Source organism: Pantherophis guttatus, chromosome 11 (genome assembly GCF_059756535.1).
Source record: "Pantherophis guttatus breed Tessera chromosome 11, ASM5975653v1, whole genome shotgun sequence".
Lineage (NCBI taxonomy): Eukaryota > Metazoa > Chordata > Lepidosauria > Squamata > Colubridae > Pantherophis > Pantherophis guttatus.
This window is the reverse complement of record NC_142073.1, coordinates 2452964-2466293: the sequence shown is the minus strand read 5'-3', so window position 1 is coordinate 2466293 and position 13330 is coordinate 2452964. Positions and strand designations below refer to the sequence as shown.

General features: G+C 47.1%; 1 protein-coding gene across 5 annotated transcripts in view; it reads left to right on the top strand.

The window, feature by feature from the left end:
• Positions 1–4330: 4330 nt before the first annotated feature.
• Positions 4331–13330, top strand: part of MTHFSD (methenyltetrahydrofolate synthetase domain containing) — a 10251-nt gene continuing 1251 nt past the window's right edge. The window contains exons 1-7 of one of the 5 annotated variants that reach the window (XM_034426560.2): positions 4331–4474; positions 6050–6150; positions 6961–7074; positions 8154–8267; positions 9251–9341; positions 9947–10059; positions 11216–11341. In XM_034426560.2, coding sequence (XP_034282451.2) covers positions 4453–4474; positions 6050–6150; positions 6961–7074; positions 8154–8267; positions 9251–9341; positions 9947–10059; positions 11216–11341 — 681 coding nt within the window. In that variant the 5' untranslated portion in view covers positions 4331–4452. Of the gene's footprint in view, positions 4475–6046; positions 6151–6819; positions 6934–6960; positions 7075–8153; positions 8268–9250; positions 9342–9946; positions 10060–11215; positions 11342–13330 lie in introns of all 5 variants that reach the window. The other 4 variants (XM_034426558.2, XM_034426559.2, XM_087877323.1 and 1 more) reach the window with 4 other exon arrangements.

The window sequence follows — 13330 nt, the reverse complement described above, 5'->3', positions numbered from 1 at the left end:
GCTGGGGAGGCCTCTCCGGGCCCCTCGGAGCTCTTACCGGGGAGAAAGAGGCGAAGGGTGGGAGAGAAGGCAACGCTGGCACAAGCCGTCCTTTGGGGGACCAGAGCGGTCCTTCCTCCTCTCTGCCCCAAAGTGTCACCCTTATTAAACCATCATCATCCTCGTTAACCGCCGTAACGATGAACCTTCCTAATCGGGGATGGAATCTCAGCCGCTCAATGCGAGGCGGAGGAAAACGCGCAGAATTGGGCCGCCCCGATTTCTGCCAGCGCGAAACTTTTCTTAAAAGAGGAAAGAAAGGTTCGGCTTCAAGGCCAGCCCGCCGGGTTTTCCCACGGGACCCCGACCGTCCTCCGCGGGGAAACCCCGATTCTGAAACGTGCGCGAGAGAGCGAGCGGCCAAGGGTCTTCCCTTGCAGGGGTCGGCTCCCGCAAGGAACCCGAAGTCGCTCCGCCGAAGTTGCTCAGTTGGGGTGAAGAATTCCGGAGAAGCTTATTTAGCACTTCGGTTCTAAACTCAATTAACACCTCCATCCTAAATACCTGGAATTAAGGGATGGCGGGGGAGGGGGGGCTCCTGCCGAGGAAGGGGGGGAGGAATTTCGCGCAGAGGATCGCGCCTGGAACGAAATGCGCTGATTAGTTTTTCTTCTAAGGGGGCAAAGAGGTTTAATTGCTTGCACGGATAACGGGGAGGAATATTATTTAATAAAGTTGACCTGCATTTCTTCCTCATCGCCTTTTCCCCAGCTTCCTCCCCCCCCCCACGGCCCCCTCCACCTCTTGATTATTCCATTAGAGACCCTCAAGGGTCGGATAATTAACCCGGTGTGATTTTCGTGCCTTTTGCGAGTTGGCAAGATCGCCATTCGTTTGGTTGGCAAAAGAGGGAATCGGACGGAGGTAGAGAAAAGTGGCGGCTGAAAAAGTATTTTACTACCTCTTGAGCGTCTTTTTTTTTTTTTCCCCTGACGGGGGAAATCAGGAGAAACTGGACCGGAATTTTTGGAGGTCACCGTATTCCAAACTCTTCCCTATATTTTTTTTCCCATTTTTTTAAAAGAACTTTTCCTGGCTCTTTAAGCAACGAGCTTGGGCGAGGTGATGGGAGCGCTCGAAGGCGCCTTCCTAAGCTAGGAATATTGTAATTGTGATCGTGCACGGATTGTGGCCCAAAATTGCAATTTTTTTTCCAAAAGGGAGGACAAGATGAAACGGGTGGAGGCGATGCCCGATTGCTTTCTGAGGGTTTCCCCAATTTTAGAAGCAGTGGTTTTAATCCACTAAGCGCATGCTTCCAAAAAATGGAAACCAATTTAAAATGGTCTATTTAAAATGTCTTTTAAAATGTTTTTATTTATAATAAAAGGAACGGGTTTTTTTTTATTATTATTATTCAGGAGTCCAGAGTGGTTTGTATTTGGGGAAGCGAAGCTGGGAAACTACAACGCTTCAGTAACGAAAGTTACAAAGGAAAAAAAAAAAACCAGCTTCGGAAAAACTGACTTCTTTTGAGGAAGAACTCAGAGGAATATTCTTATTTTGAAATGCAGGGAACTGAGGGACAATTATTTAAACTAAAAGGAAGTTTGCTTGAACTGATTGGAAAATCCCTTCAAAAAATAAAGTAACTCTTTTTCGATTTTTCTCACTTGATTTTTTTTCCGGGGGGGGAGGGGAAGAGGGGGGGTGAGGAGGCGTCCTTCTATGAAAAGACAGAGCACAGGGATGAAAAAAAGTTAAATAAATTAGTGATGTTAAATTAAGTGTCAAGAAAACGTTATGTTCGCAGTATTTTTAAAGGCTTTGTCTGCTCTGTTTAATGATGATAAAGATTAATTCAACCTTCCAATGTCTAATTAGATATTGGTCGAAAATATGAATGAAATAATTGGTCCGGTTTGGGAATTAAACTAGAAGGGAGAGGCAGAAATTGGGGGGGGAGATCTATTTATGCATTACTTCTTATCATAATCACGCACTTGTAAAGAAAGACCTTATAGAATTTTCGAAGGACAAAGTAACTTTTCTTCTCTTGGAGAATAAATGCTCTTACTTGCTCTACCTGCATTCCTGATGGCTAATTTACTGGAAAGGACATTTGTATTAAATTACCCAAAATAAAAGAAAGTTTATTTATTGCTTTCTCTTAAATTACACGATTAAGAAAAAAAAAAACCTCTTTGTCTTTTTAAATAAAATCCCTGCAGACTCATATGCATTCACATAATTATTGATCTTAAATGACACCATCCTGTCTTTGCAAATTAAAAATACGGGGAAACGTGGCCCTTTCGGCGAAATTGGTAAAGTCTTAGGCTCAAACTTTCCCCTCCTTCGGGGATGAAAAACTCGGAGCCTCGGGTCAACGGCGTTTAGCATCTTTACGCGCATCGCTTCCTTTCCATTCCCTGCCCTGTGAAATTGTTTCAAGAATGCAAAGACCTCAAAAGTTATGGGCGAGGACAACCGCTCCGCTTTGCCCCCCTCTCCAAAAAAAACCCCTCTGGAAATAGGTAAATGCAGCATAATATTGTCAGGAGCCGTCGTGATTTGTCAGCAATCATCACTCCCTGGAGTGTACTGCCCTCTAGAGGTCAAAAGTATGAATTGTAACCTTTTTGGGGGGGGGGGAAATAAGTTGCGTCTCTTTGAAGACAGCGACGCCTTGTGTATGGACTGTGGTAGTACACATACACACACATGTATTGGGGTATAATGCTGTACACGTTAATAACGGACTCAGTACTCTCTTTAAAGAGAGCAGGCTCAACCGTGGCAACTTTAAAATATGTGGAAGGATGGATTTAACTTCCACCTGCCTATTAAAGGTAAAGGTAAAGGTTCCCCTGGCACTTATGTGCTAGTCGTTCCCGACTCTAGGGGGCGGTGCTCATCTCCGTTTCAAAGCCGAAGAGCCAGCGCTGTCCGAAGACGTCTCCGTGGTCATGTGGCCGGCATGACTCAATGCCAAAGGTGCACGGAACGCTATTACCTTCCCACCAAAGGTGGTCCCTATTTTTCTACTTGCATTTTTGACGTGCTTTTGAACTGCTATGTTGGCAGAAGCTAGGACAAGTAATGGGAGCTCACCCCGTTACACGGCATTAGGGATTTGAACCACTAAACTGCCGACCTTTCGATCGACAAGCTTAGCGTCTTAGCCATTAGGTGACTGGAAAAAAGATTCATGTGTTCATGTAATAAACACACAAGTGTGTGCGTGAGTGAGTGAGAGAGACAGACAGACAAACAGACACCGAGCCAGGATATGTGCAAATAAGCATTGCGGCCTGTATTGGCATCTGTACAGAGCAAAGCGTTGGGAGTTTCACAAGATGAACATTGCACTATGTTACAAAACAGGACTGCGCTTTCCTAAACTCTTAGCCAGACAAGAGGTTGTGAAGATAGTGGGGAAAAGATGGAGTAATTTGTGCCCGCTTCCTCAAAAAAAATAGGGCTAACTTTGAAATGGGGAAAATCGCCTACCTCGGCATGCCCTCCTCCATGGGAAAGCTTCCCATTCCGAATCCCAGGCAGCGTGGCTTACTACTACCCCATGAGGACTAGCAACTCAAGGAATGGAGCAAACCCCAGTAATCCAATTTGAGGAGGCCATTAATACGGAGAGGAGTTGAGTTCAATGGGTTTCCTTGAGATGCCTGTCCTTCTGCTGTATCTATTAACTCACAGAGAAGGAGCATGGATGCTTTGAGGAAGGAAGGAAGGAAGGAAGGAAGGAAGGAAGGAAGGAGGGAGGGAGGGAGGGAGGGAAAGGTTAAATGAAATTAAGGGAAGGAATGAGGGGAAGTAAGTAAGTTGAAATAGGAAGGAAGGAAGGAGGGAGGGAGGGAAGGGTTAAATGAAATTAGGAGAAGGAATGAGGGGAAGTAAGTAAATTGAAATAGGAAGGAAGGAAGGAAGGAAGGAAGGAAGGAGGGAGGGAGGGAGGGAGGGAGGGAGGGAGGGAGGGAGGGAAAGGTTAAATGAAATTAAGGGAAGGAATGAGGAGAAGTAAGTAAGTTGAAATAGGAAGGAAGAAAGGAGGGAGGGAGGGACGAAGGGAGGAGGGAGGGAGGGAGGGAAAGGTTAAATGAAATTAAGGGAAGGAATGAGGGGAAGTAAGTAAGTTGAAATAGGAAGGAAGGAAGGAAGGATTGATTTAAGCTTCTCCTTTCCCGAAAATCTAGAGGTTCGCAGGAGGAAATGATGCTCGCCCTACAGACAGGCGCCCCTTTTAATCCTGCCCAGCCGTTCTGGGGAGGCACTGAACGGCAGGAGACGCTCGGTGGCTTGTCCCCCGTCGGCTGCCGTAGTCTGAGCAGACACGTGGCCGAGGGAGCTTTAGAGGAGGCGCTACAATGTAACCGATGGATGAAGCGCTCGGATACCATGTAACTGACTTCCGAATCTTTGCTCTCGCTCTGGAGGTTGCTGCAGACAAGGAACATGGAGCGGAGGGGAAGCTCCGGTGAGAGGAAGGATTGCAGAGGAAGGGAAGGGAGGCAAAGGACGGGAACCGATCTTCGGCTCGGCAATCAGAAGATTTGGGGACTGACCCTCCTCTCTGCCCGGATTTGGGTGCATTCTCACCAACTAGCCTGCTACTGCATCGGAACTGTGCAGCCCCTCTCTGTGAACTTAGCTGATGGTTGCCTGAGTGAGGTGGCTTCCATTAATTCAGAATCAGAATAGAGTTGGAAGGGGCCTTAGAGGTCTTCTAGTCCAACCCCCTGCTCAAGCAAGAGACCCTGTCCCACTTCAGACAAATGACTGTCCGGTCTCTTCTTAAAAGCCTCCAGTGATGGAGCACCCACAACTTCTGGAGGCAAGGAGTTCCTCTGGTTAATTGTCCTCACTGTCAGGAAGTTTCTCCTTAATTCTGGGTTGCTTCTCTCCTTGATTACTTTCCATCCATTGTTTCTTGTCCTGCCCTCTAGTGTTTCGGGAAACAAGTTGACTCCTCTGTTCTTTGTGGAAGCCCCTCAAATATACTCATATTCAGTGTTTCCCAACTTTGGCCACTTGAAAACGTCCGGACTTCAACTTCCAGAATTCCCCAGCCAGCATAGGGACAGAAGAAGACTCGGCCTGTGGAATTCTGGGAGTTGAAGTCCCGCACATTTTCAAGTGGCCAAGGTTGGGAAATTCATTAACTGCTTCATCCTTCATCCTTTACTAAGCTGGTGACTTCCTAAGAGAGTTGGGTTATATGTCCCATCATCCCCAGTCACAGAAGGAAACGCTTGGTGTTCCTGAGAGAAAAAAAAATAATTTAAAAAATAAATTGTAAAGTGTGCTAGGAGCAAAATGATAACCAAACATGCAATTTAAAGCTAACCCCAACAGGATTGGAAAAACATAGGTCCGTGATGGCGAACCTATGACACATGTGCCACAGGTGGCATGTGTAGCCATATCGGTGGGCACGCGAGCTCAACTCCAGTGTGCATGGGTGCACCGGCCACCTGATTTTCCAATGTTCTGGGCCCACCAGAAGTAGGGAAACAAGCTGTTTCCTGCCTCCGGAGGACCTCAGGGAGTAGTGGGACGGTCTGTTTTTCTCTCTTCCCAGCCTCTGGAGCCTTTCTAGGAGTCTGGGGAGGGCAAAAACGGCCTCCCCCCCCAAAGGCCCTCTGGAGGCCAGAAACAGCCCGGTTGCCAACTTCTGGTGGGACCGGAAGTTGGCAAATGGGCCATTTTCAGCCTCCGGAGGGCCTCGCGGGGTGGGGAGGCTGTTTTTGCCCTCCCCAGACTCCTAGAAAGGCTCCGGAGGCTGGGGAGAGCAAAAAACGGGCCTGCCGTACCATTGCATGCCAGGAGCAGGGGGAGTGGTGTGTGTGTGTGTGTGTGTGTGTGTGTGTGTGTGTGTGTGTGTGACGTGTGTGACGTGTACATGCATGGGGGCAGGGCACATAGAATTATGGGTGTGGGCACACGCGACCCACCCTCCCCCTGGCTCCTGGCACACGATGGCAAAAAAGTTAGCCATCACTGACATAGGTGTAATTTTGGTCTCTTTTCTTCTTCTTTCCCTCATGAGGAGTTTCCAAATGGGACATCCGAAACAAAATCTGGGATTACATGGAAGCCAATAACCTGGCTGATTTTCCAAGACCGGTCCACCATCGGATTCCCAATTTCAAGGTATTTCTCTCCTCTCTCCTTCCCCACCTCTGCATCCATAAGAACATTTCAGGAGTCATATTAAATAATGCTGTGTTTCCCCGAAAATAAGACCGGGTCTTATATTAATTTTTGCTTTAGCCCAGGCTCGGTCTAACACAATGTTTCTCAACCTTGACAACTTGAAGAGGCATAGCAATAGCCCTTAGACTTCTATACCGCTTCGTAGTGCTTTTACAGCCCTCTCAAAGCGGTTTAAGAGTCAGCCTATAGCCCCCAACAATCTGGGTCCTCATTTTACCAACCTCAGAATAATAGAATAATAGAGTTGGAAGGGACCTCGGAGGTCATCTAGTCCAACCCCCTGCTCAAGCAGAAGACCCTACACCATTTCTGACAAACAGCAGTCCAAACCTCAGAAGGATGGAAGGCTGAATCAACCTCGAGCCGGTCAGGATCGAGCTGCTGGAGTGAGCAGTGCGTTAGCCTGCAGTACTGCATTCTAACCACTGCGCCACCATGGCTCTGTGACCCAGTTTTTTTTTCTGGCTGGGGAATTCTGGGAGTTGAAGTCCACACCTGTTCAAGTTCTCAAGGCTGAGAAACAGTAGCCTAGATGGATAACTAGGAAGAAGACAGTCTCCATAGCTGTATGGATCTCTCACTGATGTGAGCTGTCTTACCCAACAGGGAGCTTCTCTTGCCTCCGTGGGAATTTCAGATTTGGGGGAATTCCGGAGTGCCAGGACAGTCAAAGCCAACCCTGACTCTCCCCAGAGGGACATCTGCTTTTTAACCCTGGAAGTGAGTAGGACATGTTTTCCCTTGCAGGGATCTTTCCAAACAGGACTGTCCATCAAAAGCTGGGAAGGGTTTGATCAAGCCAGGGAGGTGAAGGTGGATCCAGACAAACCTTTGGAGGGGATCCGTCTGTCAGTGCTCCAGGTAAACAAGTTTGCATTGCTCAGAGAAAGCAGGCCAGAGATAGTGCTGTCTCAAAGGTCCCTAAAAACCATCCCTCCCTTATGAAGCTCTAATCGTTCCACATATGTGGTCTACTTAGGCATTGCAACCGCTGCCTCCATGGAGTATTCTCCTTTTCCATAACATTCGCTTCTTCCGTTCTTGTGGTCTTCAGAATTGTCCTCACCATCTCATTTAATGTCTTCCATAAGTCCGTCATGAATGGTGTGAGGAAATGCTTCCTTTTGACTTGTTTTATCATTTTTCTGCTTTTTTATTTTTTTTGTCTTAAGTTGGGGGACAGTTAGTCAGGGTTGAACTGCAGGATCCTAGATGTTCTCCTTGCTTGCTTTTCTTGCAGATGTTGCTAGAAGGGAGTAGGGTGTGAGGAATGGAGGAGGAGGAGGATAGGATAGGATAGGATAGGATAGGATAGGATAGGATAGGATAGGATAGGATAGGATAGGATAGGATAGGATAATTTTATTTCTATACTGCCCTTCTCCCGAAGGACTCGGGGCGGCGTACAGCCAGGTAAAAACACAATACAAATATCACAATTTAAATTTAAAAAATTATTAAAAGTATTACATTTAAGGCCAATTAGCTAAAAAAAAAACCCCAAAATTTAAGAATTCCGAATTTAAAACTCAATTATGAAGCTAGCCCTGCCTGTCGGAAGAGCAGGGTCCTGGAGAAGGAGAAAGAGGAGGACGAGGGGTCCTTGATATTCTCTGACCTTGGTGATTTTCTTGCAGACATTTCATGACCCAACTAAGCAACATCATCAGTGCTAGAAGGGAGTAGGGTGTGAGGAATGGAGGAGGAGGAGGAGGACAACGACAACAACGACTGTGGGGGTTAGTGTTCTCTGAGCTTGGCTGCTTTCTTGCAGATCTTCCATTACCTAACTAGGCATCGTCATCAGTGTTAGGACTAATGACATTATCTAGTTGGGTAATGAAACCTCTGTAAGAAAGCAAGAAAACAATCAAGTCCAGAGAGCAGCCCACAGTTATAATTGGAAGGCTGGTCCGTTGACTTATTTCCTTTTCTTGCAGGCCAGGAAAGCCCTCCTGGTGCCCACCCCACGTTTGCGTAGTGGGCTGTTCAACAGAATTGTGCCTCCTCCTGGAGCCACGAAGGAAACACTAAGAAAATGTGCTACTTCCCAAGTAAGAATCAGAAGCAAGGGAGGCGGGATTGCGTAATGTGTGTGGCTTATTTAGAAGGTCTACTTCAACGCGGCACTCTAGTGCCCTCTGGTGTTGAAATGACAAATCAAGCATATTTATTACAGCCTTTGACCAGCCTTTGGAATAAAAAAATAGATAGTTTGACTGAATTCACTCTTAGGAAAGGGGAAGGGGGGAAATAGGACAATAAAACGACATATCTAATTAAAAATTTTGCCCAGTTATATAACTTGGCGAAGGTATTTGGGCACCTGACATTGAGTATGGGGTTGGCATCCCTTAAAACATAATGATGGTAACATTTATGAGTATGACCCTCAAATTTTGAGATGTTTGAGGAGGTCAGACCATGTCTTGGAGCATCATTAAAGGACAATGTAGGAGGACATGAAGGAAAATTTCTACTTCTCTGGATCCAGAAGGGCAAAATCTCTGGAAATTCAGAGTCCCATTAAATCTTCCTGCTAGTAGAACTGATGGGAGGACATCACAGCAGCTTCTGGAAAAGGCCAATCTATATTTGCTTAGGGTTAGGGTTAGATACTACTGATACCTTATAGTAGAAGGCTGGTGTGGAAATGACCACCTAGATTCTGCCTAATCTATTGTAGCCAAAAATCAGCCTAGAAAATTACAGCTTCTTAGTTGCTAATAGATATTATCAAGTGACGTGAGATCCAGAGATGGTTCCTACTTACTTGAATGCATGAATTGTTAGTGTCCATGTAGAGCAGGGGTGTTTAACTTTAGCAATGGTTAAGACCTATGGACTTCTACTCCTAGAATTCCCAAGCCAGGGAATTCTGGAAGTCCACAAGTCTTAACATTCCTAAAATTGGACGCTCCTGATGGTAGATGTAGCAAGGGGAAATTTCAGAAGAATTTTCCTTCTCCTGATTATCACGTCTGTTCTTTGTTCTCTCTCTCTCTCCCTCTCCCTCCCTCCCTCTCTCTCTCTTTAGGGTGTTAGAGATTATAGTGTTCCCATAGGTTTAGATGCAAAAGTCCACATGGATCTGATTGTGGTGGGATCTGTGGCTGTCTCTGAGAAAGGTTAGTGGCTGTCCAACCTTGGAAGCATCAGGAACCTCTCATTATCCCGCAGCCTTTGTTTCTTCATCTAAACCCTTGCTAACACCTGAGACTCCTTTGGCCTCTCCCAGCAAAATGAGCAGATCCTCGGAGGACAATTTCAGAGGGAATTTGATGAGATATTTGCATATTGGGAGGACTTCAAACCAGCTTGGGGAAAAGAGAAGGGACCCCTCCTTCCTTTTGGCCCAGCTGTAAATCGGTCTTTGAATTCCTGTTTTTGACAGGTGCTCCCTTTTCTTAAGGGGATGCGGTGATTCAGAGGCTAAGATGCTGAGCTTGTTGATCGGTAGCTCAGTGGTTTGAATCCCTAGTGCCGCGTAACGGGATGAGCTCCCGTTACTTGTCCCAGCTTCTGCCAACCTAGCAGCACTACCCCCTTTGGTGGGAAGGTAACAGTGTTCCATGCGCCTTTGGCGTTGACTCATGCTGGCCACATGACCAATGAGACGTCTTTGGACAGTGCTGGCTCTTCGGCTTTGAAACAGAGATGAGCACCTAGAGTCGGGAACGACTAGCACATATATGCGAGGGGAACCTTTACCGTTACCCTTTTCTTACTGTAGGCTGGCGGATCGGGAAAGGAGAAGGCTTCGCGGACATGGAATATGCCATGATGGTCTCTATGGGAGCAGTAGGGCACAGGACAGTGGTCATCACAGCAGTCCATGATTGTCAGGTAATGGTTACGGCAAGGGAGCTAAAAACCTTTGGGGGAGGGAGAGAGATTTCAGGCAAAGTTTCCCTACCTCAGAAACTTTGGTGTATGGGTTTCAACTGTTGAATTCTGGGAGTTGAAGTCTTCCCTTCTTAAAGCTGGCGAGGTTGAGAAACGCTGTATCAGTTCTGAAGCTGGCCTGTCCTGGGCCCATCTTGGAGGCTTCAGTGTTGAAGGGAGAGGGAGGGGTGGGGAAATAGAGATAGCTAGGGATTTTGTAGCCAAAACAAAATAGTTTCCCCTTGAGAACCAAGGACGTTTCCCACAGGTGGCTGGAAAGAGGAGGAGTGAAGTTTCCAGGCAACTGGATTGGACCATATGACTGATTGTTTGCGAAAGGGGGAAAAACTTTTACTTTTAATTAAGTGAAAACTGCGGGAACCTTTATAGTCGGTTTTCACCAGCCTGTGCCAATGTGATAGATCCAATAAACTTGTTCTTTGAGGAACTTGCTTGCTTTGGAGTTCTGTTTGCTATGGGTGTATTACCTGGAACCCTGACACGCTGATCTAAGATAAACATTTCTCATTAAAAGATGTGATGATCCAGCTCACTTTAATCAGTGACGGAAATAGCCCTCTTCTCAATGGCTTCCAGAATACCACCAACACCATACTAATTTTATGTAATCCAAAGAGTAATTTGAGGTCACAATTCCAGTACGATATCAGCTGCACTAGCTCTAGTAAAGGTAGAGAAGTAGAACATCCAACACAATTTGCTTCAGAAGGTCCAACGTTCTTTGCTTGCAATGCTAGAGAATGTTCTCTTAATTAAGGTAAATCATCCTGAGCAAGGTGGACTTCTGTCTCTAAGACAGCTTCATCTACTGTCCAAATTCCTGGGCCCAAGTTGAGGTTCTGCTGCTGGTCCTTAGGACCTCAAATCAGCCTTTTCCACCTTGGACACCTTCTCAGGTTGACCCATGAAAATCAACTTCCAGAGTTTTGGAAATGGCCAGGCTGACTGGGAAGCTCCAGAACTGAAGTTTATATTTCTGGAAGACATCCCCAGATTGTAGAAATGGGGTGAGGGAAATGCTTTAAGTGAAAAATGTCCTTTGAAGGTACTAAAGGACCCCCTGTGTGATTATCCTACACTTCGGCATCTCTACTAGGTAGTGGATATTCCAGAAGAGCTTCTCGATGACCATGATCTAACTGTGGATTACATCCTTACCCCAACAAGGATCATCAAGACAGAATGCAAGCGGCCAAAACCTTGGGGGATCATGTGGAATAAGGTAGGTTTCCTCTGCAACTCCATGGCTGACTGGGAATTCTGGGAGTTGAAGTCCAGGCATCTTAAAAGTTGCCAAGGTTGAGAAACACAAACCTAGCTAGATGGTCTAGATCAGAGATTACCAACTGGTGGTCCGTGGACCACTAGTGGTCCATGAGAAAATGTTGGTGGTTGGCAGAAAAAATATTTGCATTTTTTATATTGCACTAAATCAGGGGTCCTCAAACTACGACCCCTGGGCTGGATACGTGCAATGAATGCTTGTGTTGTTGCAGAAAGTCTCCCCCTTTGGGGTCTTTTTGTGTGGGTCAGAGGGGTCAGAGAAATTCTGACTTGGGGTCTGCTTCGGCCTCCTGGTGTGGGGCTTTGGGCGAAGGCTGGAGGGAAGCATCACTGGTGGCGAAGAGCCGGAGGGCCTCGTTCCAGTGGGACTGCATCATGGCCTGGAACTGGCTGACCATCTCAGCCCTCTGAGCCTCCAAGCACCGGTACCTGGCCTTGCACCCCCGCAGGTCTTCCCTCTGCTTGGAAAGCCTATGCTCCTAGTCCTCAGTGAGGTGCTTCTGCTGAGCCTCCTTCTCGGTCAGATCCAATTTGAACTGAGCCAGCTGTTTTGCCAACTCTTTCTCGTGGTGGCTGCTTAGCTCCAACAACTTCTTCCTGTTGGGGCCCTAAGGAGCCCGGGCAGGGAGGCGAGGAGTGGCTGGGAGGGGAGAGGCGAGTAGAGGCTGGTGAGGCGGCCCACAACATGAGTGACATTGAGTTGGCCACACCCACCCAGTCACATGACCACCTAGCCACTCCGACCCAGCCAGTCATTAGGCAGATCATATTAGTCGTCCGCGGGATTTAAAATTATGAATTTAGTGGTCTCTGAGGTCCAAAAAGTTGGTGACCCCCTAGTCTAGGTGACTTTCATCCCTTCTTTCCTATTTCTACCAAGGATGGCCTTGGCTGCCACTGCGCTCAACCATGGACATTCCTGTCTCCCTTCCATCTCTTCCTGTTTTACACACACATACACACAGAGGGGGTGGGAGAGAGAGAGAGAGAGAGAGAGAGAGATCCCTCTGGTGTTGGAATTCAATCTCCATAAATTTTTTTCTTGGCCATTTTGGGCTCCCCGGCCTCTAATGGCAAGAGGAATCTGCCAGCTTCTGGCCGAGGCTCCAGAGACGCTTTCATCTTGGTGCCGATTTTGACACCTCAGCAGACAAGATCGGTCTGCAGCTGAGCCTGCTTATCTGGCCGATCTTCACTTATCAGAGCAAAGGAGATGAAAGCTGCCATTCTGCCCGAAGGCAAAGGATTTCCCTCCAGGCGCTCCCATCTGTTCCTTTGATGGACAGAGTCCTTTTTGATCCCAGCGTTGCTACCTCTCCAGCCAGGACGAGAGAGCCTTTCCTGAAGCCCCACCCCACCCTAGCAGAGAAGACAGGAAGGGGGGAGAAAGGAAAAGAAAAAGAAAAACACAGGAACTTTGATGGTGATGGCAAATGCTACCTGATGGGCCATCAGAAGAATTCTCAATATACGTAGCCCTGAGATGGTTATATTTTCTGAAAAGGACCTTCCCTTCTTTATTTTTATTCCCCTGTGTAAGTTTTCACAGCTGCAGAGGAACCTATTGCCTTCTTCACATTCAGAATTGCTAGCTAGATTTCAGGATTAGGATAAATTTGGGAGAAATAGACAGCTTTTTGTTGTTAGTTGCAAAGTCATGTCCGACCCATTACAACCTCTTGGACCATGTTCCTCCAGGCCTTCCTGTCCTCTACCATCCTCTGGATGGAGTCACACCGACTGCTTCAGTGACTCCATCCAGCCACCTCGTTCTCTGCCATCCCCTTCTTCTTTTGCCCTCAATCGTTCCCAGCATTAGGCTCTTCTCCAGGGAGTCCATCCTTCTCATTAGGTGGCCAGCTACATAGACAGCTACAGTATGTAAATTTGATTGGGGGGGGGGGATAGAGAGAGGCAGACAGACAGA